A 24,010-nucleotide genomic window follows, 5' to 3' on the forward strand; every position below is an offset into this window, starting at 1 on the left:
TTATTGCAGTTTTCTCTTTTTTGTGACCAGGTCAACTTTTTTCATCACACTGGGACGTTTGGGGACATCGTCTACATTTAAAACGTTAAACAGTGCAATAGCCTACAATGAAACTAACCGCTAATTAGATCTATTTAAAACATTCGAACCCGCTTTTTTATCGCGTTTTAATGGCTTAGAAGTGTGTCCTCTGAAATCTAAAAGACTAGGAGCCGTTTAGGCGAAACGGATGCTGCTCAGCAGGAGTACTGTAAATGATAAACCCATGTTCAGGCGCGATCAAAATCCTGCGACTGCCTTTGAGTTTAGCCGTCAACAACAGCCATTCTTTACCCGAAAGTCCAGGTCAGTGACCTTGTATTATTTCGTATTTCGTTTGAATGAACCATAAATCTTTATAAATAAAAATATTTTATAAACACGTAATAATACATGATTAGAGAGAGGTCATCAAAATCGGCGCATAAAGTTGTAGAAAATGCAAGTCTATTACATTTTTTCTATTACAATATTTTTTAATTTGTGTACCCAAGATTCCCTTCTTCATAACGCACTAAATCATTGAGAATTGAACAATTTTACCCCTCTGAGAAAAGTTTTTCAGATTAAGCTATTGTAATTCAGTACGTTTAATGCTCCCTCCTAAAATGTCGGTGCGACTTATATTTAAGGCCTTTAATTAGGACTTCAGGATAGTTTTCTTTGGGTAAACACAAACAACACACAGGTCTGTAACACTGTATTACTGTAACGAATGCTTTTCTCGTGTAATTGGAATAGCATATATAAACGTGCAAGTCAAACGAGTGCTTAATGTTAACCCTTTTCTATATTGTATTAATGCTTGGAGTATTTACCAATCAAATACTATTAAAGTAACTAAAGTTACTTTAGTTAACTTAAAGTACTACTTAATTGGATATAATGCTGTATTGATCTCTAACGTCAAGGATAACGTCTGGATTTTGGTATCTATTTTTAGATAAATACACACCGCGTATGTAATCTTGTTAATCGAATTTTTGAAACTACATTATAATTGTTATCGTTTGAATTTCAGAAACCTTGAAGTTCCTTTTTGCTGTCGGGAACCAATGGAGAAACCGCGGGCGTTCGTTAGTCTGTAAGAATGCTGATTTCTTTGCAAGACGACTGTATAACGATTTGCCTCGAAATTTGCTAAAAGCGTTGCAAAGAAAGGCGTGCCATTTCACTGCTGGACACGGTGTACACACCCAGGCGAATCTAAATTCATCTTGAGGTTTTTTTTTTGTGTGTCTGGCGCCTTTTAGAACAGCTCTCTTTGTCGTCTGAACCTAAATGTTCACAAACGTTCTGTAAGTGTTAATTGCTAAGTGACGCTACAGAGGTTTGTTCTGAAAAAAAAATGAAGTAAAATATTGCAGCCTATAAAAATACATATGCTGTTTTTAGACAAAAAATAGCATCTATTAACATCGGTTTTAATCTCGGGCAAAGGGGCATCAGTTCTTTGCATGATTATGAGTGCTGGTATCCTTGCTTAAAGCCCATCATTCCCGATGAAGAAACTGAGCGAGCAGCTCATGGGAAATACCGTATATTCACTTTATAGAGATTAGTCTGGGGACTAATGGCCACCCCATAACAAGGCTCCCCAATTTTGTCTGTCTTTTGCATTGAGTGAAGTGCTAATCATGGCTATAGGATAAATAAAAAACCCTTTCAAAACCGATTTTATTTGCCGATGGTAATCCTCCACATTAACGTATATACACAAACGCATTTCACAATCTATTTCTCGGTTTTTGTATTACGCAGGCACATATTTTCATCTGTTCACTAATTTCGCAAATTCCCATGGCTGTTAAACTTCATATTCATATCGCAGTGTTCAGCGTCACAGGACACAAAGTAAGATCACTTTCAGAATTGCTGCGGGTAGTCTGATGCTTCCAGACTGGTTGGAAACGAACTGTAAGAGATAACGGTCTTTAAAAGAACAGACAACAGGACCGCTAAACGGAGTGTATAGCTGAAACGCACGTTAAAAACACCACAAAACACACGAATCAGCACAGATTACAGTCGTTTGGATTTTGGGCAGCGCAGGCGGACATCGGAGAAATCGCATCAAACGCGCAGTAACACTGCAGGACAAGAAAGAAATGACGGTAATGGTCAAATTTTTAATCTCATTTTTTACAATTTCAAAAGAAATATCTGGCACTTACGATTTATCACGTACATGACACAAATACTACAGTAACTGCACAAAAGTATCTGCTGTTCCATATGTGCTAGGAATTTTTACCTTGAATGAATAGTCAATGCAGATACACTCAAGAGTAAAACCAGTTATGGAGTGCTGCTCTTAACTTCTAACTAAATAATTAAATAACTAAATAATTCTACAAAGATCTACAACTGCTTCAGCTTCGTAAACTTATGATTTAATTTAACTAGTTATCGTTTTACTTTGTCATGGTGTGGCTTCATTGTCACTTGACCTAGCCATGTTAAAACCCAGGATGCGTGTTAATGAAAGTTGACTATGACATGAAGAATATTTGTACATTCATGAATTCACAAGTGTTAACCATGCACAGTGGTCAGCAGTTAGCTGCAGCTTTGAAATTCTCAGATGAGTAACCGATTCTGGATGAGAATTGAAAAAAAAAAGAGAATATGGACAACATATCCAGACAAAATGGAAATTGTATACAGAAGCTATAGTGTAAGTTTCCTAAGGCACTGGTCATGCGGACTTATTGAGAGATGAGGAGCCATTTCTATACTTACTGTAGACAAAAACACAAGCCCAACAATAACCAATACTGTATCAGAAGAACCTCACTGAATTCTTCTACTTATTTCTGGGCCTTATTGATTAATGAAAACATCTACTGTCAATAGCACTTAGGCGGCCAGCTTCTCTGGTTCTTTGCTGCTGTCTTTGGAGGCGCGGTTGAGTGTCCCATTCAGAAAGGCATCTGAGCTCTGGCACTGGAAGTGCTTTCTGGATGCCACCAGAGAGGGGTTGTTGACCAAGGTGAAGAGGAGCAGCCAGCGTGCCCGGGCCCTCCTGGAATTGGACAGTTTGCTCTGCTTCTTCTCCTGCTGCACCAGGTGGATTCCTGCGAGCATGGAAGACGCTGTCAGGACAGAAACCAATGCTTCACAAAGGGGTAAACCTGACACAGATGGCGAGCTGTTAAAAATTCCAAGAGATCTGGAGACTCTCCAGAGCACCACAGACCTTGGCCTTTTTTTAGGGTCCATCTGGTGCGTTTTGCCTACTGTAACTATGCATTTTAAATGCAGAAGCAGTAACTACAATTACTACTTTTCAGGCGTGTACAGTTAGGCAAGGGGAGAATGATACTGGCTGTTTTGAGGCATGGTGACAGCAAATCTCCATTTAGCTATGCTTGCATCCCCCTGTTTAGACTTGTAAATTTTAGCCATAAAATCAGATGACCAAGACATACTGGCATTATTTGATAATACTGGTCAAATCAAATGGTGGTAGTGAGATGTAAAGTCAGCTAGAGGACTACAAAGGAACATGAAAATGATCATTTCTAATTTCCTGTGAGCCACTAGTTGCGTTAAAGCATTAAAAATGAAGTTCAAAATTTAACAGGGAGCATGTTCACTTCTGCACAACATACCTAAGTAGATGTCGTCAGGAAACCGGTTACCGTTCCACGTGAATCCAAACCTAGAGCTAACAGCCAATTACAGCTCAGTGGCAGCTGTTGTAGCAAGAGCCCTCTTGCATCCACCCACCATAAGGTCGAGTCCTAGAGTTTGTGATCACCGGGTGTCCAGACCATTTCTTTTCAAAATGCTTTATTGAGTTATCAACTGCTCTCTCTACGTTAGAAATGGAGGTCAGCACTGTAGCTGCCTCATTCACCAAAGATTCCAATTCTAAGAGGAGGTAAAGCACAGAATCCATAGGCTTGTCATTATCGCAGGAAAATGCTTTGTGATCAAGGTCCTACGTGAGCTAGAGAAGGTGCACATGTACGAATACATCTCGCATGCATACGTATACACATGCCGGTAACCGGTATTCTTCACTTTAAAATCAATTTTTTTTTTGAGTCAGTAGAATATTATGCATATATAATATAGTACATGCAATGTATGTGCATCAAATCTTTCCAGTGTTCAATTAAGCGAAAAGCTTGTCATCTGGTAATTAGTATTCTAATGACAGTGAATGCAATTAAAAATAGGACCATCAATATCACCTCGACCATATTCAGTGCTTTCAGTGAACACCTTTGCCTCTGTCTTTCAGGTAACATTAAAAAGCAAATGCAGGTGGGTCACAGTAAGTGAGTATGATCTGCTCTTTTACAGTTAATACTGAAAATTATTATCTACTGTACATAAGCATAGAACCATTTCCAAGTCTTGTCATGGTTATACATTTCGGCTTTTGCAAGTGCCAGTCACATGGTGTCATTACCGGATATCTTCGAACCACAACAGTTGTAAAATAACACACATACTCCCATTGCTTGGACCCTTTTCTGTCCACCTCTCATGTTACTGTAGATTTACTTCTGCGCGTTACTAAGCTGTGCAACCCTGTCACCTCCAATTAGGATTAAAGGACTGCCATGCCAATATGGTGCTGATTTGTTCCTGCCTGAATGCATTTCCCCATCTGAGCAGCCTGGCATCAGCACGTTTGCTCCACACGTACAGATTGAAGTGGCAGGAAAGGCTGTAGCCTTCAGATTTCCTCACATTTCTCGTATCTTATGGTTACTAAAATCCTGTTAGGTGTTCTGCTATAATTGTGCAGACTGTAACCAAGTCCATTCGCGACTCTCCGTTGGCTAATAACCTAAAATCGATCCAAATTTCTAAAGATTAATTAATTTTATTTACACTGCTGTTTACAATTTGTAATTGTCAGTAATCAAAAAACAGAGCTGATCCCGACAAAACCCATGTAGAATATCTGTTTGGAAGGTCCAGTTTTCAACAGCCTTGAAATAACTCTTTGTAAAAATACAAATCTTTCAGGCCTTAGTGAGATCTAATTCCAGTCTCAGTCTTCCTGAATCTTTCTGTAATGTCTAATCCATGTGTAATCATGCAGCAGAGGTCTGTAATCATGTGTTAAAACTAGTGTAGAAAATGTGTGATGGCTGTAATCACACAAATCATCAGTGCAGGTTGATAATAATGACCTATAAAAAACAAAACACTGCCCCTCAATGTCCCTGCTATGATGGGGTAAAGACGGACATGTTGTAGAGGGACAAGAGAGAGCGCAGTCTGGACCACGCGGTGCGGTGCAGGAAACTGACCTTCTTCTGCATCCCGGATTTTCTGTTCAACACTGCCCTCAGGGGCTGGAGACTGCAGCAACGCCCCGCAGAACGCTTTCATGACGGGGTGGGACTGGCTGACCTCAATCTTCAGGTAATGTGCATAGCAGCGATACCCTGCAGAGGGGAGAGTGAGAACACAAGTGCTCAATGCACTGAGTTTCCCCCGTACAGACCAAACAGAATGTACCTTTAGGCGCATTTAAACAAGAGTTTATGTCCTTTCTTATTAATTTACAAAAATCAATGATAAAGAAAACAGAAAAGACACTTATTTTATTGCCGACATTGCCTTTATGCACTGTGTAATCATACCCAAGCTGTTCTGGCCAACATTCAGTTTTTCTCCCGCATCATCTGCTCAGAAATTGATCGGTGTTTATGTTGGAGCACATCAGAAACACAAATTATAGATGCTGTTTTTAAAGAATCTATAAAACTGTCTTACTGCCTTTCCCCAAGATGGAGTTTATATCTTCTTTTTTTCCTGTTATTACTTATAGAATCACAAGGACCTATAACAGGGTCTCTGGTGTTTTGTTTCACTTCCAGCTCAGTCACAGCAGAAAGACAAACATATGTAATTATATAGAATCTCTATAATGCATTCCTCTGTTTATTGGAAGAAAATTGCCAGGCTTTCATAGTACAACACAATAAAGTTTACCTTGGAACACTCAATAACATACTGATTTTGTTTTAAACATACTTCTGTAAAATGACATCTGTTTTCAATTCATTTGGAGGAGCTAAAGCTGTACATCTTTGATATCATACCATATTACATGTGTCATAACTAATTTGTCAAACCACTTTACAGAAAATGTATATCTAAACTGAGAAGAGTAACAAAAACCTTTAAGCAGCAAATAAATGGGAATTGATAGACCACACTATTCAAATGGAGGGGAAATGATTTATAAGGGAACATGAGACTTATATCTTATACACATTAATAAAAGCATTATGAAACAAAATTGATTTTGCTGGTACTAATCTGTAATGATGTGAAGATACAAATCCAATTTAGGTTATTTAGACTCAGAATGCATTAATACAAACAATATCAATGACAGGCTTCCAGTAGAATTAGAAAGGAGGCATTTAATTTCTGCTGCCTGAAACTGTAGATTGTTGGTTCTGCTTAATGTGCACATAATAATGGGAAAGCTTTTGAAAAAAGTGTTGAAACGTATTATATAAGCATAAAAAAAAGATTTACACTGCAGAACTTTAAAAACAAAGCAAAACCTTAAAATCCGCAATCCAATAACCCCTTTTTAGGGAATCTGGATTACCTGTAATATGGTGGACCCCAGAATGCATCCTGGCAATTAAACTGAGCAGCACACATTGCTGTTGAATTGTATTCAAGGAAATAAGTTTGCTCAGCACATTAAGAAGCTGTGTGACATGGGAGGGAACATCATGGACTTACCAGGGTCAAAGGCCTCTACTCCACGGTTGAGAAGGCTGATGTCCAGTCGCCCCAGGTGGACAATGTTGAACAGGGCCGTGATCACCATTCTCCAGATGCCCAGCAGCACCCCAACGAGTACATTGACAGGGAACAGGAGGTAGGTGAGGAGGAACAGGCCATTTCTGCAGGGCCAGAGAAAAAAAATCCAGGGAGTAAACTTTTTAGTGTGTTCTACTCATTTTTGAACATCTATACATTTTTTCACCTAGAGAAGATTCAAATTCTTCAACTTCCCAAAACCTTTACTGTACTTTAACTTGTGGTAAATGGTATATAAAATTGGCACAGACTTGTGATGATCTCAAACAGAAACATCAAACTAGGTGTTCAGATAAAACTACAACTTTCAGAATTTTTTGAACTCCTATCCAACCATGAAACATGCCTTATACAGAATGTGGTTTATCACGTGGTTATACATGATTAACAATGACATGGCTCATTTTCCTGCTACAGCAGGAACTCCAAGACATTCAGATGTACCTGTTGTCTAAGTCTCTTGTCCCTCCATCTTTTTTGAGGAACGCAAACTGTGCTGTCACATGCTGAAGCACGACGGCTAAGATCAGCAACAGCCAAAAGGGCCTGTAGAAAGAGTCAACATGAGAAGAGACTGCAGAATGGAACTCACTCCCACACCCCAGGTGAAAAGACAAAGATTAGGCCAAAGAACTTTTAATACAACTGTTCTTTAAAGTAAAGGCAAAAACCTTCTGAGACCAGAAGGCCAAAATTAACCATTCAGCATCAATCCCATTAGTAATCTAGACAGTCATAAGAAAGAAAGTCTATAATTAATAGAATTAAAAGATTAGCAAACATTGGAAATAGACAATGCCTTCATGCAGAAGGAATCCATAGCCTTAAAAAAGCCTATCCCCATCCACAAGCTGTAATGGGTAGGGAAGGAGAGCGCCAGTACTCACCACATGGTCTTGAGGATGCGGAAGAGAATGAGGTTCTGGCCATACAGGATGGGGATGACGATGAGGAACACGAAGAACATGATGCAGATGAAGAACACCAGAGTCTGGATCAGAAGGCCTGGCAGGAGAGTTAGATATGAAAAACAGCATCACTGGAAGTACTATCTGATGAAATCTGAACAGACATCAGTGTGGGCTAGCTGAAGGTCAGGAGGACATTAAAGCTAGACGTATGCTTCTGTAATTATTGTATCTCTAATTTATAATAACAGATGGAATCTGTGGACATGCAAATCTACATCCCAAAAAATTTCAGAGTTTAGACAGACTCCGATAATATTCTCATATAAGTCTTTTTTTTTTATCCAGCAACTAACGTTTGGCTTTTCCATGGTTGCTTTCTTGCCTGTGCGCCACTGTATAACTCTGTTAATACGTATTTGAGTCTTAACTGTAACATGAATTAATCCTAAACTTTGATGTTCCAGCTTGAATGACAATGAGTCTATGTTTCACCTTTTAGGGAATTATATCACGAATTAGATGCAAAGCAGGAAAAGTAATCAAAAAACAGAACAGGACATTATGCTAGCAGCCATATCACTCTGCAACTCACAAACCCACTGAAGCTCAGCAGGTGTGAGCCTGATCAGTACCTGGATGAGAGGCTAAGGTTGCTTAGTTTTTCCCAGAAGGTGGTAGAAGTGGGGCCAGCAGGGGGAGCTCACCTTGTGGTCTGTGTGGGTCCTAATGCCCCAGTATAGTGACAGGGACACTATACTGTAAAAAGGTATTGTCCTTTGGATGAGACGTAAAACCAAGGTCTTGACTCTCTGTGGTCATTAAAAATCCCAGGGCATTTCTCAAAAATAGTAGGGGTGACCCCCCAGCGTCCTGCTAAATTTCCCCCTGTCCTTTACCAATCATGGCCTCCTAATAATACCCATCTATGAACTGGCTTCATCACTCTCTTCTCCTCCCCACCAATAGCTGCTGTGTGGTGAGTGTACTGGCGCACCCTGGCTGCCATTGCATCATCCAGGTGGGGCTGCACCACTGGTGGTGGAGGGGATCCCCATAACCTGTAAAGCACTTTGAGTGGAGTGTCTAGAAAAGAGCTATATAGACCACATAATACAAGAAGCTCTGACAGGAAATGGTGAAGCTCAAAATTTGACATGTAGAAAGTCTCTGGGACCGATAAAGTTACCTAGGCAGATGAGAGCAGCTTGGTAACTGGTGAAGCCCATCCAACAAACAACTGCTATTCGGGATGGGCGAATATTTCTCTGGCAGTTGTACACATTGTAAATGTCTCCCCGGTACAGGCCTTTGAGGTTAGATCTGAAGAAAAAGAACAAGACAGTCGAAAGCAAAGACTTCTTGGAGAACAGCACCCAGTTTTCCCATAGAAGCTGCACTCTCTCAAATTCATCCCCTTAAATTCCAATTGTTAATGAAGGAAGAGGAACAAGGACAAAAAAGTTGTGCTCTGAATAAAAGGAAAATAAACTTTGCACATGCTAAAGAATGCAAATTGTCACCTCATTACATCTTATCTGCCATCACTCTATAATCGCCTCGTTTGCATTCTCTTAGATAATAGTTGTTAGCCCCATGTTCCTGTTATCTGCACAATTACTTTATTATAAGGATTTAATTTGCCAAATATTAACTCTGCACTTGCATTACTGTAGCCTGGCTTCGAGCTACTTGAAATCTCATTACAAGCACTGCACGTAGAAGGTTTGGCTGAAGACTGTAGAATTTGAGCTAAACTATATTAAAATTACTTCAAGCAGAAACAGCGACTTAAACAGCCAAGGCATAAAATGCTCAGACATGTATGTTTAAGCGTCATTAATTTTATATACAAGCCCAACAGGCTCCCTTCGTTGAACTAATATATTCTATGTAGTTCTTGATAAGACTAAAAAATGGTTTATTTCTAGAAAATCATAATATGTACTATTCAAAGATATACAAATCTATGCACACTTATTCCTCTATTGTATGTCTATGTACAGTATACAGTCACATGTGCACAACCAATTTGAAGTTAATAATATATTGCCACTTTTCTTTTAAGGATCCCTCTCAAAACACTGCCTGAATGGACTCTTCCTTTATCTCATAGTCCATAAAGTGAAAAAAAAACATTTGCTCAAATAGCTTAGCTGATAGCCTACTTTTAAAGTTTGAGATTGAGGGAAATTAAAAATACATATAAAATTTTATAAAATAGATAGCACCATGTACTGGATTTTTTTCTCTATCAAAATAAAATAGCAATTAATTATGCATGAGTTGTGTACATTGGTCACACTGGATACAACTGATCTTACATTAGCTATAATTTATCTTGTTGATCACAATTACATTATTTCACAGGATAAGATCCCTAGAGAAAAGGAAGGCTTAGAGACATCAGCATTATTCATTATTTTTTGGTTTTGTTTTCAGATACCCACACCCCATGTCTTCACTGACTATATTAAAAGAGCTGTACCCTAGAAACATACAGGTATATATAAACATTTACTATGTGCTGATATTTATGAAAGTCCGAAAAGGTCGAGACAAATGGCAAAACTTGAAAATTCATTTTAAATGGATGAAGGCAATTTTACTTTAAAATGTCCATGTTAAACTAAAATGCTGAGAATCAGGGTATAAACATACTTCTGATTTTTCTGTGCTTTCAGGCTTTTTTTCCTGGTCTAGACCTGGTAAGACAAGGTAAGATGCCTGTACAACAAATCTCTATTGTTCTGCAACTTTTCTACAGTGCTAACCTAGCAAATAATTTCACAATGAAGCCAGTTGTTCCACAAATTCAAAAATAAAGAAGCTTTCAAAGAGAACTATGGGAATAACAGGACCTTGACACTACCTTCAGGAATCGGTCAGACACAACAGGGTTGGATTGAGGTGGAGACGGTTTACCTGTGTAAAACCATGGATCTCATGAGCATGGTGAAGGTCACTAGACAAGACAGGGTCACTGATGAAAGGTAGCACACTGCAGAAAAAAAGCACATGATGTCACACAAACTCACATGGTGCCTTTTTTCCTTTGGTACTTTTTGAATAAGGACCAAGAGGCTGTCTCAGCAACATCATGTAGTCTACTTGGCATTAGGGTTAGGTCTTGGGTTAGCTATGGAGATTGGAGAAACCCATATCCAAATAAGGCTGACACGGGTTTTTCACTGAGCAATGAACTGTGTGATATTCCCATGCAAGAATTCATTATCCATTCACTTTGACGTGTAATATTGAGACGGCGCAAGTCAAGTAACCGTACATAAGTCCCAGTCAATGACTGACACCAGGAAAGTACATTCCAAATAATACTTTCATGTCTGGTTTTTATAAAGCACAGCCCTTCTAGAGATTCTAGTATACCTCATCAGCTTTCACTTCAGACTTTTCTTTAAATATATAGTATTTAGGAAACTTCAGCAGTAAGCAGACAGCATCAGTACTTTCAGGCCTAAGCAGAAAGGCACACACCTTCTACACACCACATGTAGTAGCTTACGATCTTTACCACCTCCGCCCGGTCTTCAGACAGGTGGATGTTGAAGCCGGCCAAGAGGAAGGCAATGTCTTCGTTGACACCTGCACGCACTTTCTGAAGGGTGGGGACCACAAACGTGACCAGTAACAGCGCCACCTGAGGTCAAAGAAGGCCGTTTCAAACACGATGGAAAAAACATCGTAGCTCTGGTCACTGGACTATAAATGTCAACTTACTGTACATCAAATAGGCCAAAGAGTGGGTAAACATGTCGCTGCTAACAGACATTTTACTTTCACATTTAATCTAACTGCTCAGAATGCACCTTAATTGTAGAAAAAAGGTTAATAATATCAGTACAGTACTACCAATAATGATAAATATTAGCAAAGTCACTTTGTACCTGATACACTGAAATGAAGGACACTACTGCAGCAATCGCCAGCTTCAAGGGAAACCGGAAAACTGTAAGGAGTGGAATTAAAGAGTTAAATATTGGTTCATAGCATTTTATCAATATTTATCAGTATGTCAGCCATGTCGAATTTTTTTATCCATTGTTTTTGACATATGGTAAAAGACAAATAACTCTGAACCTTATAGTCCAGTAAAAGTTGAAACTGTAGTATGGTTCTTCAGTGAGAAACCACCAGCCACCCCATCCCACTGATGCTACTGTGTAGCAGAACTTGTGTGTTGTACCTTCTTCTGGTGTGTAGATATAAGACCTGAGAGACTCAAGAATCCTTGCAGACAGTGTAGCCTCTGCTGTGCAGGAACTATGGAAGAGAAAAAAACAGAAAATCAGTTTCTTATTGTTCCACTGAGATACACTGCTAAGACTTAGCTAAGGGACAATCTTGAGAGTAGTTTGAGTGATATCAAGCTGTAGTCTCCCTCCTCTTACTTCACTTGTACTGGTGCTCCAGATTCTGCTTTTGGCTACATAGAGTATTTTTGTAAGACCCAAAAATCTCTCCTCGGTGTGGTATCATAAGATTAGTGTCAAAATCATGTCACCTGAAGCTGTTTAAGCCTGCAACGAGACAAATAAAAGAACACGCTGCTTTAGGAATTCTCCAAGTCTGCAGCACACATACTGCAAGATTGAGACCGTGCTGCGGCTCAGTGAAGCAGTGCGATTGCATCTTTTCTGGTGGCTCTGAAGAAGAGAAGCAGTTGGCGTGGGTCAGATGAGAACTGGGTATTCCATTTGATTTGGCAAATTACTCCTTGTAGTTTGTGATCATGCGATTAAAGCTCCCTCCTACGCAAGCTATTCCTGCCAACTGGGCTCTGTGCTGCTCTGCCATTACAGCAGGGCAATCTGCTCCAAGGTTCCTACCAGTCACATTCCTGTGTGGGAACACATTTGCATTGGGAAATAACAGTGTGGCCATATTTCCCCATCCAAAATCAAGATAACTGCTGTTCAGTCTCCTTCCCCCTTGCAGCTGTGTAGCGTCTGGGGAAGGAAGGAGCCCTCCTTTACAATGAGGGCACATGGGTTTTTCCCCCCCATCACGTCCAAGACTAGCAGTTTTGTAAGGATCTCTGGTCACACTGCACTGGCCTGTGCTTTCCATGTTTTATTTACATAGCACACCCCCTACCTGCAGCAATATAAAATTGAGAAATCTTCAATTAAAGAAACAAATCATGCAGAAACGGTCAAGTAAAGTTTTCCAGTTATGTTTTTATTAGGGGGTTCAGACCGAGAGCCTGCAAGAGGCTATCGAAGCACTGCTAATGGAAATAAATCTTCCCTACAGATAATAAATATGAAAAAAACAAAACTCAGTTTGTTCTCATAGTAGCTATTTAATGATTATAGTTTATTACCATATAAATAAAGAGAAGACGATAAGATATAAAGTTGAAGAATTCAAGTGTAAAAGAATTACAATTAAAACAGTATACAGGCCACGTGGATACAGAGCAGTAGTGGACTCCCTGTAGGTACTGTATGTGTTCTATGCTTGCAGTGAGAAGATCACATTACCAGTACGAGAATGAAAATCATCAGGGCGATACAGAGTCTGAGTTATTGAAGGATGCAGGTGAGAGCTGGAAAGGGGCAGGTACTGTGTAATCCAATGAGTCCTGAGCAGGTGCCAGAAGCTGGTCAGAGACACAGCAGCTCTGATTCCTGAGTGAGGGGTGAAGGTGGAGAATGAACAGGTTCTGGAAGTGGGATAACAGAGAAGGAGCACAGAAAGTCTGCTGCAAGAGAAGTGCAGAAGAGGGGAGGGTGGAGGGAGTGAGGACAGACTGGAAACAGACAGGAGCAGAGTGGTTAAGACAACAGCAGGTGTAAACTAGAACTAGGTAAGCGAGGACTTTTTGTTTTAGGCAGGAATACCTCTACTTGACTATATGCCTTTTGGATGGAAGAATTTTGTTTGTGTGGAGATGATGGGCATCTATCTCCGTCAAAAAAAAACACAAAACCTGCTCATGTATAACAAGGAACACAAAGACGATTTCTAAATACCAAGAGCTCTGAATTATTAATTTTTTTCCTGAAGATGCATAGCCAGGAAGAAGTTTTCTCAAGAGGCTTAACCGACCTACTACAGGACAAGCTCTGAAATGGTTTGGAATTGAGCCCGTATAAGCAAGAGACGCGACCCTCTGAGGGTCTCACCCTCAAAGAAATAGCTACCCTGTGTCCAGGGCAGCCAGCTGGAAAAAGTTTGGATCTTGTTCAAACATCGAAAATGCATAAAGGTATTCAGTTATAGGCTTTGTTGTGTTTGACAGTTCCGGCCAAGGGAAAATATCTTTTAAAAGATCATTCCTCTAAGCCTCCCATTTATATGCAATGAACAACTATCCATTTCCCACAAAGATCATAGGGCTACAGTGCAAGACCTCACCAGGAAGTCTTCTGACAAAAAAAGTTCAAACATGTATTTGGTCTGATTCTGTAAAAAGAGAAATAAATAGAAAATAGAAACACACCCTGTAAACACCACTTTCTTTTAACATAGATCATTGGTTGCCCAGGAGTTTCAACTTGTAGAGTCTGGTTTCTGGTGGACATATGTTGTGCTTAGACAGTTTGAAGTGTAGCTAATGGCTTTCAGGGTCTTACAATGTAGAAATTTCTTACCATGAAAAACTAAGAAAAAAAACCCAATCTGGACTTAGAACAAGATCTTCAGCCCACACAAACTGGCTCAAATCCTATAATCCACATCCTCCAACACAACACCTATCAGATAACTTTTAAGATTTAAAGCACAAATCTCAAAAGTCCATCTTAAGATGTCAAAGCTCACTTTCAAAGGATTTGAAATACGCAGGCATAGTGGAATATTGTGAAAGCCGGAATTATTTCTTATAAACTCTCCCACCTGTTTTTGGAGGGCTTCTTCTTCAATATTTCCTTCACATAGTCTTTATAATAGCTGCTGTACAGGTCCTGAAACACAGGAAATATTTAGTGCAAGTCTAAAAAAAACTCCTGAGCTGAGGAAGACAATCATCAGCTGTAAATATTTGGAGTGTGATGTGGTCCCAGGTCTAGTTGTCCTGATACTTCAGTCAGCTCTGCGTCACAACAAGGATTTTCCAAGAGATTATCAACAAATAAACACAGCATTGTGTTAGCAAAGAATTTGCTGTGGGAACAACACATCTTTCCCCATAATCTGTTCAGAAACTCAATGTAAACCAATTACATCAAAGCAGCTTATAAAGATTATGACTCTGGAATGTTGTTTTGGAGTTGATATATTTCTTCTGCTTCAAGTCTTTTCAATGTAAATGTCTTCAATCAGGCCACTTTGATTTTTCTTCAGGACATGCCACTGTGATACACATCTTAAGGATGATTGAAAAACAAAATACATCTAACAATGTAAGTAGGAAAACAATCAGGAAACAGAAATTAAAGAAGAGTACAAGGTTTTACAATACCATGCGTTTTTCTGCAGCAAAGGATTTAGGGGTTAGAGTAAAGCTTTTTATCAAGAGAAAAATTTGCTTTACCTGCTTTATTCAGATAATTACTTCTCTAGCAAAATGTCTTATTGTATACAAATCAGGTTCTCATTAGGATAGTGTATTTTATAATTATACAGTAGCTACATAAATAAATAAAATTAAACAGAAATGCATATATGAGCTCAAATATTAATACAAGTGAATGAGGTAATCCAAATCCAAAAGAGTTGTGTTACATGTGAAATGTCAGTAACAGCAACCTTTTTAGAAGAGTAGTCCTTTGCATAGTACATGATCTGCCCGTTTTCTCTTACTGCACACTTACCTCACTGGCGTAAGTCTGTCCAGTACCCCTGGAGTTCTTAAATAAGAGCAGGGGATACTGAAAACTTAGGAAAGCCAGGCAGCCGATCTGTGGCAGGCTTGTCAGTAGAGAATAATATTTGTAGATCTGGGGGGAAAGCAAATTATTTCATCAGTTCAAGGTACAGAATCAGCATGAGAGCTTCCTATTGTATCACTGTCTTTCACTAGCATGACTTGAATTCCATCTCCCTACTTATGTCTGATGCTTTCTTCAAGACAGTGAGGATACCCTGGCAATGTTAGACTGTCAAAACCTCTCACTATGCACACCTGTCATAGTCATCGATTAGTTCACTTCAGTTCTCATCTGGAAAAAGAAAACTAAAATATCTTCTGTTGGGACAAAGAAATTCGATAGTTTCAAGGTGAATAGCACAAGCCTATTCAGTACTCGCATGAGCCAGACAATAAATATTTATTACTGTCTGTTGCTGAAATACTAACTACAGCTACAGTACACATTTGTGCTTGAGATACCAAGACTGGTATCCACAGAATTAGAACAGCTTTATTTATAGGCAGATAAGAGGGCTACAAAGCACCTGTTGGGACTTATGATGAAATGTTTTTCATCCTTTTTTTAAACAAGAACCCACTGAAAAGAGCATCTCATGTGAACGAACTAGATCTAAATTTCTATCTTCTTACCCTGCTCTTTGGCTATTGCATGTTTCATAAGTAAAGTTTTGGAGTGGCCGGAAAACCATGCCAAAGAAAGAGAAAAAAAAGTTTTCAATGGTAGTTTAAGAAGATAAATGTTCCTGGATTCTAAGCTTGGGAGCATTTCACATTCCAACTCACAAAAGGGCTAAAGTGATTAGCCAGGGGAAAGAGCCTCACTATAGAGACAGACTCTCAGCTGAACGGATCAGTTGTGAAGTTCCTCCATTCATTCCACAGCCTCCAGAAAACAGAGCTACTGTGTGTGGAACATTAAAGCAATTAGCTGAACTCCACAAACATCAATACTTACCTAGGGATCAAACTGGCTCAGGCTTCACTGAAACCAGGCAGGGTGAAACTGGGTAACAATTCGAAACTTAATCATCAACTCAGAACAGACAGATTGGAAAAGAACAGTCTAAGTAATCAATAAAGTCATCAAGCAAAATACTAAACTAAACTGCATTTAACTATAGCATATAGATTTTAGCTGGAGCCTGAAATCTTTGCATTCCAGTAATGGACTTAATTTCCATTAAGAATTACTTATAAGTAGAAATGGTCTAAAATCTTCAGAATATGTTGCATTCATCCATTCAGTAGGGTTGTTAAGAGCGAGATGCTTTAATGCCTTTTCACTTAACATTTGGATTAAAAACGCTTTAAAAAGTAAAATATGTACTGAAGCCCTGTGAACAAAGTCTGCGCTTTTCATAATCACCACCTATCCAAAGACACTTCAGAAGGATGTGACATGGGTCTTTCAAGAACACCAGAGACCAGCAGACCCCATTCAGCCACAGAGATTGCTGGGGACTATTCCAAGGTCCAACAGAAGTGTTAAGGTTTCCTCTTTATATCTCAGGAGTAGCTCCTTCAGAGTCCCAACATTGAACCAGAAGAGGAAGAACAAACTACCCTGAAACTGTGCTCAACACAGGATCTAGGAAAGACTTGAACCTCTGATCTTCTCAATAATGCTTGAGCATCCAAAATATTCGACTTCCTGCTTAGTGTTTCTGCTGCGTTTTCAATGTGGTGCATTTGTAATTTACTTTGCTGTATTGACAGATTGAATGTTTGTGCGGACGACAGACAGCGTTTGGTCTGTACTGCTCGCTGTTGTTTACCTCAGTCGTCTTGGGACAGTCCACTTTCTGCCACACTAGGATGGCAAAGTGTGTCCAGGATAGCAGGCTGCCCAGCACATAGCCAACCTGGCTGTGCAAAGTGCCACAGGCCAGCAGGGGGTAGTAGAGAGCAGGGTAGTAGAAGAGGGACATGATCTTCCAGTACTCTGGAGGAAACAATGTGCTTTCCTTTAGAGTTCAGGTGGAGAGCAGAGTAAGTTCAAAATGCTGATCTTGACAAATGCAACGTACAAAAGAGCAAATGTGGTGAAAGATTTTAAAAGGTGTCTGAACCCCACAGTTAGACTATGAAATCAGAGGACAGGGTGGTAAGATCGAAGTGCCACGGGTCTTTGTGAAAACACAGAAGTAAACAGGAAACAAATCCAAGACAAACACATTGGTGATGTTCTGCATTTAAATGCACATGTATCAAAATCAAGGTTACAGCGAATTTTATAGTGGCCTACATCTCGACAGTAAAACATGCAATTATTCTCAATTGATAGATAAATATAGATAGCCTGCCCTGTTGCCGACATGTAAGTCTTTGGACTATAAATAATAAGAGCATGCCCTGTTGGTGACAATCAATGCTGTGAAAAACTGTATAGAAGATACAAACACCTTTCAGTTCAATCCCTCACTAGTTGCTGGGCCACACTTAATCAAATCTGACATCTAAATGCCAGTAATAAAGTAATAACTCAGTACGTGATGGGTGGATTTCTATTGCGTAGACAGCAGAAGCACCCAGACAAGCAAAAAGACCCCCCCTCCCCCCTCCCCATCAAGTAGCGGATTTATAGTTTGTGAGTAGTGGATGAGCTGAGGTTTTCATTCAATCCTAGTGTTTGCCAAAGATCACAAAATGACCTCTAATTCCTTTGATTTCATAACACTACTACACATATACATAACACCACACACCCAAATAAGGCCCCAACAGCTGAAACATTGTGTTTTATTTTCTCTTAAACAAGGAATTAATCTCTATTAGTTTTTTTTGCCGCTCACACACTGAAATAGGTCTTCGCTACTAGTCAGCATCTTACTACTAGTACTGTTGATAATTCATTGCATATACAGTACAGTACAGTACAATGTATTTCACCCCTAAGGATCCTCAAGCACTTTACATATAGGAAGAGACCCTCTTCAAACCCACCCTGTTGACTTGAGGCTCCCATTCTACACCAGCAGCCCCACAACGCAGGTAAGGAAGATAGGCAGGGTAGGGAGAAATTTCTTCAACAACTGAATAAATGGGGAATCTTTATGTATGCCAGACTGAGCCAACCCAGAGTGGAATTTAGCCAAGGCGTAAGGGTTAACAGCCCTACTTAACAAAGGCTAGGTCGCAGCTGTATGACACCTGGAACAAAAGGCAAAAGCCCAGGAAATCTCATTCAGCCAGACAGATTGCTGGGAACTCTTTCATTGCTAACAGTGGTGTCACAGTTTCCTACAGTATGTACAGGATCTCTCCCTAGTAGTTGCATCGCTGTACTAGAAGAGGTAGAAGAATTGTGTGGAAAGTCAGCAGTGCGCCCTGATTTTCCTCTGTGTTAAAACATACTGAAGAATTTAAAAAAAAAAAACTTCCTTCTCAGCGCCGTTTCTTTGGATTTGAGCTGAAACCCCTGTGGGAAAAAAGTGACTCATCCTGCTTCCAGGATGATTAACCTCTGTCTCGTCTTCTTCCCAGAAAAGACATACAAATGAGGATCCTTTTTTTTTTTAAGAAGCCTGCTATTTCTCCAAACTCCTGGCTGTAATTCAGTCATTTATCACATGATTCTCTGGCCTGCTACTTAGTTAATCACTTTCAAGGTCTCCAAGGGGATAGATAATATGGTTGCTACAGCAAACACAAGCATCATGCTTCCTTACTTACATCCACGTCCATGAAAATGTGCACACTATGGATCGCGTTAGGCAAAAGCCTCCTCACCTCTGTGCTCCTGGGTAGAGTTTTTTGTGAAGGGCAGGGGGTTCTCAGCCAGCACCAGTACACACAGCTTGCAGAACAGAACTCCAAAGACAGCCACAGCCAGGCCCTTATGCCGCGTGTGATCCAGGAAATTTACAGGGCTGAAGGCAGAACAACCCCGAATGAACACCATGAGCACAGGACCAAGTACATCACCAGTCTGGCTGGGGGTGGGGGTGATACAGCCAGACAGATACTGTACACCTCACAATTTTTTTTTTTACAAAACAGCACAAGCAAAGTTTCAAAAGTAAATCCAAGTCTGAGGTGGTTTGCATTTACTTTATTCCAAAATACATTATTGCGGCCCTCTGGTGCATTTGGACAAAAAAAAAAAAGAGCATTTTTGGCAGCACCTTTTCAAATCAACAAATTACACTGCGCAGTGCTAATTTCACTTTGTTAAGCTTTATGGTACAGAGCATTCCCATCAAACCATAACAAGAGATAGTTTTCAGCAAGAAGTTAATTATGAATCATATTAAATTGTCCAGAGTTGCTGTTAGTAAGGCATTCTTTCCTGGCTTCAGCAATTCACCCGCATTAGGTGCTACACTCTATCACTGTCACCAAGATGGTTAACACATTGAAAGCACTGGAAGGCGCTGGCCTCACCTGAGCAACCCTGGAATGCCCTTAAAGCAGTCCTGAGCCAGTCTCTTGCGTCTGGTGAAGCCGGCAAGGACTAAAAGCACAATGATCTGGGCAATGGAAAACACTTCAGTTAATCATAGGCCACACACACCTTGGAAAAAAAACCCAGCTGTAACGATGCTTAGGTTTGATACACAGGGTAATAATTACAGCATCTGTAATGTCCACTCTAGCAACACAAAGGCAACAAAGGCCTCAGCTTGCACAATAAACCATTGAGCTATTCGACAGAAAACCTTGTTTGTTTTGAGTGTTTTCAAGTATTAAAATGTCTCATTAAGCAGATTCCATTCCACATAGCTTACAGAAATAAACATAAGCAAGGACTGGTTCAGTATATGAAAACATTGATTAAAAAAAACAGCTCAGCATGTGAAAATGAGTGTTTTCAGCATGTGCTATATGTTAATATACAAAAAAGTGTCCGCTGCATTTAGAAGTACTTTAGGGATACTAACTCTGGCATCACTCTTTCTTGTTAATTCTGCTCCACATAAGTGGACTAATACTAAGTTGTATTAGTGAGAGCTATTGTCCAGGACATTCCAGGAGTGGTTTAGTGAAACTGAGCAACTTTTGTCAAGTTGCGGATAAGCGAACCAGCAACATTACTGCCTGACAGATGTGACCTGATGTCATGACTTTCACATTGAGCCCGGACAATTAACTGCAGATTGAGAGAAAGATAGCATGAAACATTTGGAAAAGTTTTATGATAGATTCTTTATAAGAAACTGTGTAGTGTTCATTTTTATAGAATTTGTTATAGGGTTATGAAATGATTTTAATGGTGAAGCAAGTACAATGAACAGCTGTCAGAGTTCCAGACTACAGGACAAATTGGTGACAGAAAGCTATAATACTGTATAATACAATTTCAATCTATTTTAAACACTTACAGAGATTGCAGCAATACATGTGTGGTACAGCCTGTCATCTACAGTAGGATCACATTGCAGGATAGTGCTGAAATGATAAGACAGACAGATCACTAAATATTAAAATCAAGGATTAATAGCTAAAAACAGTTTTGGACCACTTTTCTATCCATAAGAAGTGGGTTTCTGATGTAAGCAATATTACTACTGTACACAATGATATCTTAAGCATATTTGTGGAAAAATAACAATACAATAAATGCATTTCAAATAAATAAGCAATTAACTCAGCAGGAAACAGATATGGCAAAAGAAAGCAAATTCATAAGGACATCTTGTGTGAACAAGGCAATGAATCCCTACTATTGTCTGTCAGGAACAGATGGTAATAAAGTTTATCTGGATACACTGAGAAAGCTCTCTTGAGATTGACTTGTAAGAAGACACTTGTACTTGAAATACATATCAAAATAATCTCAGGATCTTATACTGTTGTTCCTGTTGATTTTAAAAGCTGTCACAATGGAATAAAAATTATATTAGAATAATTAGTTCCGCTAAATATACTGGAAATGTTCAACACAGAGTCACTAGTGTATCATCTAATAAAAATTAAAGGAAACAAACTCTCAAATGTCAACAGGGCAGTTATCATCCTCTATAACATGATCAGCTTTCATGCTTAAAGAGACACTTACACACTTCATTTCCAGCTTCAGCTGACTTCAAACATGTGATATACCATTCAATATTACCAAAGCAATTAAGAAAACGTAAGCAAAAACGAAGGATAAAAAAAGCATGGAATCTAATTAGATGTTCAAAAGGAAGAAAAGGGCTGGCTCACACTCATTTCAGCCCTGCCTGATTCATCTGCTGAGCTAAGAGCCAAAACAGAAAAAACACCCTTGAGCTTTTGCACTGTGCTGGGGACCACTGTGCATAAGAGTGCAGACTCCTATAAACTCCTAAACTCCTGCCCAGATTTCCTCTCATTACCAGCCAGACCTGGATTTCAAGAACAATAGACATAAGAACTCCGTGCATTTCAAGATGGATCGACCAGCATGTTTTTATATATGTACCACTCTCGTGCACAGCATCTTTTCACTTAATTCCATCTTGGCAGTCCTGCACCTCTGAGAGGAACTTGAAACTGTACACTGGCTCACCTCAGGATCTGACCCTGCACACAACAGACCCCTGCAAGATACTCGCAAGGCCTGTGGTTTGGTGCTCTTCTGTTCCTGTTTCACAGTCGGCAAGCTTTCTTGGGCTTTTGAAAGAGCAGTGCATCAATGCAGCATGGAAAATCATAGTTCATAATTTAAGATCAGGGAAGTCAAACTCAGTTTAAAGTGGCGTTTTTTATCTACCATCTTCTTTTATCAGCCTTTTTATATTCACTGGTCTATGATGACTTGTCATGAAAGGAGCCTTATAAAATAATGATGATTAATTTAATCACTCTGAATCTAGAGGATGTAGGATCTTTCTTCACGGGGGACTGGTTATCAATGGATATGGAGAGCAGAATAAAAGTTAGTGGGTTCTAGGATAGAATCTGCTTGTGAAGTCACCTAAAACATTTTGATTAATAACTAGACAAATTCTCAATGTACATTATACACATGCTCATGAATATCATATCACAAACAACCCTGTATTGTAAATACAGTAAATGCATTAAATACCTGTAAACCAACTACTCATTTCATTTTTCCCCATATAATAATAGTAACTGAAGGCTACCAGACAACTAGAGTTTTTATTATTGCATGTAACAATTATGGCATCATCTTAGAATCACACCCAACTTTTGAACCTTGAAAAAACAGATTCAAAATACATTTCCTATAAAACAATTACCTACATAAAAGCACTGCCATAAAAGATTTCTAATATAATGTGATAATGACAAAACCAGGCAAAATCTGATCATTCATGCTGCTGCACAAACAATGCAGTTTAGCAAAACACAGATCTGGATCCTGAAAAGGTAATAAGGAATTACAGATATAGAACTAATGAGCTTGGCAGGGTTTCACAAACATTGCAAAAGCACATGCAAGTGCAGGAAATTAAAAAAGTGTACTTACTCTTCAGGAGATGTTGTGGGCTCCAATCGCACATCATAGTACTCATAGCTATAGTCATCCTTGGGGACATCAATGGAAGCCATTGCTTTACTGGCGATACAGGTGCACAGAAGTCCACCACCTTCCTTATTTTAAAACACAAAAGAAGGAAAAGGAAAGGTGCTCCCAATTTCCTCTCTTCGATTAGGTTTGCGAACCTTCCACAAAGTTTTGCCAGTTGTTTTACCAGGGTTGTCCCTCTACTGCATCAGGTGCTTTCTCTGCCCCTGTGGTGGTGGTGAACTGAAAGATCCTGGCTTCAATAACCCCCCTGCTCTCAATCAGACTCTTTTGCAACAGGGATTATACAGCGCTGGGAAAAGGGAGAGAGGGAAAAGGGGGGGGGAGAGAGTGAATTTGCGGAGAAAGTGGCCAGTTTGTACCAGCTCCTTACAGATTATGCATTTATATAAATTTCTGCTGCATAAGTCTTCAGTCCAACAGGTTGCACCGAAAGTGAAGAGAAAGGAAATGAGTTTTTCCAAGTGTGTGCGTGGATTTTCAGGTGTGGGAGCTGGTTACCAAAGGCCAGAAGACCCTGACTCATATAGGGAGTGAAGCCTAACTTGCTCAATAATGACAGCATACTGGAATTTTCACACACAAAAAAAACACCCTCCACCTTAAAAGTGAACCAAACTGAAAGACTGACCAACGATCTCGTTCTGTACGTAAATGTCAATACCAGCTCTGAAATCAATCAGATGTGGCTTCAAAGGAACTTTAAACAGTTTATATTTCCTATTTGTTTCACAAACAAGCAAGCCACGTTTGTTATAGTGTAGTAGTTGTTATACAAGTATATTGCTGTGAAGTGTTATTCCCAACCAACACTGTTATGGGTAATAACGTTTTATTTTTCTAAAGTATGGAAAGCAGTCAAATAGGATACTCATTTTGAAAGTTCCTGGCAAAATATCACTGGAGCATCCTTTTCAACTGTTTTGGGAGCATTTGAAGATCAAGAATAAA

At 39.5% G+C, this 24,010-nt stretch overlaps 1 protein-coding gene across 2 annotated transcripts; it reads right to left on the reverse strand.

Annotated features, from left to right (window-relative positions):
* Nucleotides 1–2,148: 2,148 nt before the first annotated feature.
* On the reverse strand, nucleotides 2,149–23,227 carry stra6 (signaling receptor and transporter of retinol STRA6). Of its 2 annotated transcripts, none has more exons than XM_088920252.1 (17): nucleotides 23,000–23,227; nucleotides 20,922–20,988; nucleotides 19,984–20,069; nucleotides 19,330–19,469; nucleotides 17,376–17,542; nucleotides 15,542–15,667; nucleotides 14,625–14,692; nucleotides 11,968–12,044; nucleotides 11,669–11,730; nucleotides 11,259–11,421; nucleotides 10,689–10,764; nucleotides 8,953–9,086; nucleotides 7,743–7,860; nucleotides 7,300–7,401; nucleotides 6,775–6,938; nucleotides 5,316–5,453; nucleotides 2,149–3,116 (listed from the first exon to the last, which is right to left on the reverse strand). In XM_088920252.1, exons 1-17 carry the CDS (start codon nucleotides 23,080–23,082, stop codon nucleotides 2,899–2,901), a joined length of 1,989 nt encoding a protein of 662 aa, XP_088776378.1. In that variant the 5' UTR covers nucleotides 23,083–23,227; the 3' UTR covers nucleotides 2,149–2,898. The 2 variants fall into 2 exon arrangements, with proteins under 2 accessions (XP_088776378.1, XP_088776377.1); XM_088920251.1 differs by having other exon boundaries at nucleotides 2,149–3,134.
* Between the last annotated feature and the right edge of the window lie 783 nt (nucleotides 23,228–24,010).

The sequence above is a fragment of the Atractosteus spatula genome, chromosome 7 (assembly GCF_055471065.1).
Source record: "Atractosteus spatula isolate fAtrSpa1 chromosome 7, fAtrSpa1.hap1, whole genome shotgun sequence".
Classification (NCBI taxonomy): domain Eukaryota; kingdom Metazoa; phylum Chordata; class Actinopteri; order Semionotiformes; family Lepisosteidae; genus Atractosteus; species Atractosteus spatula.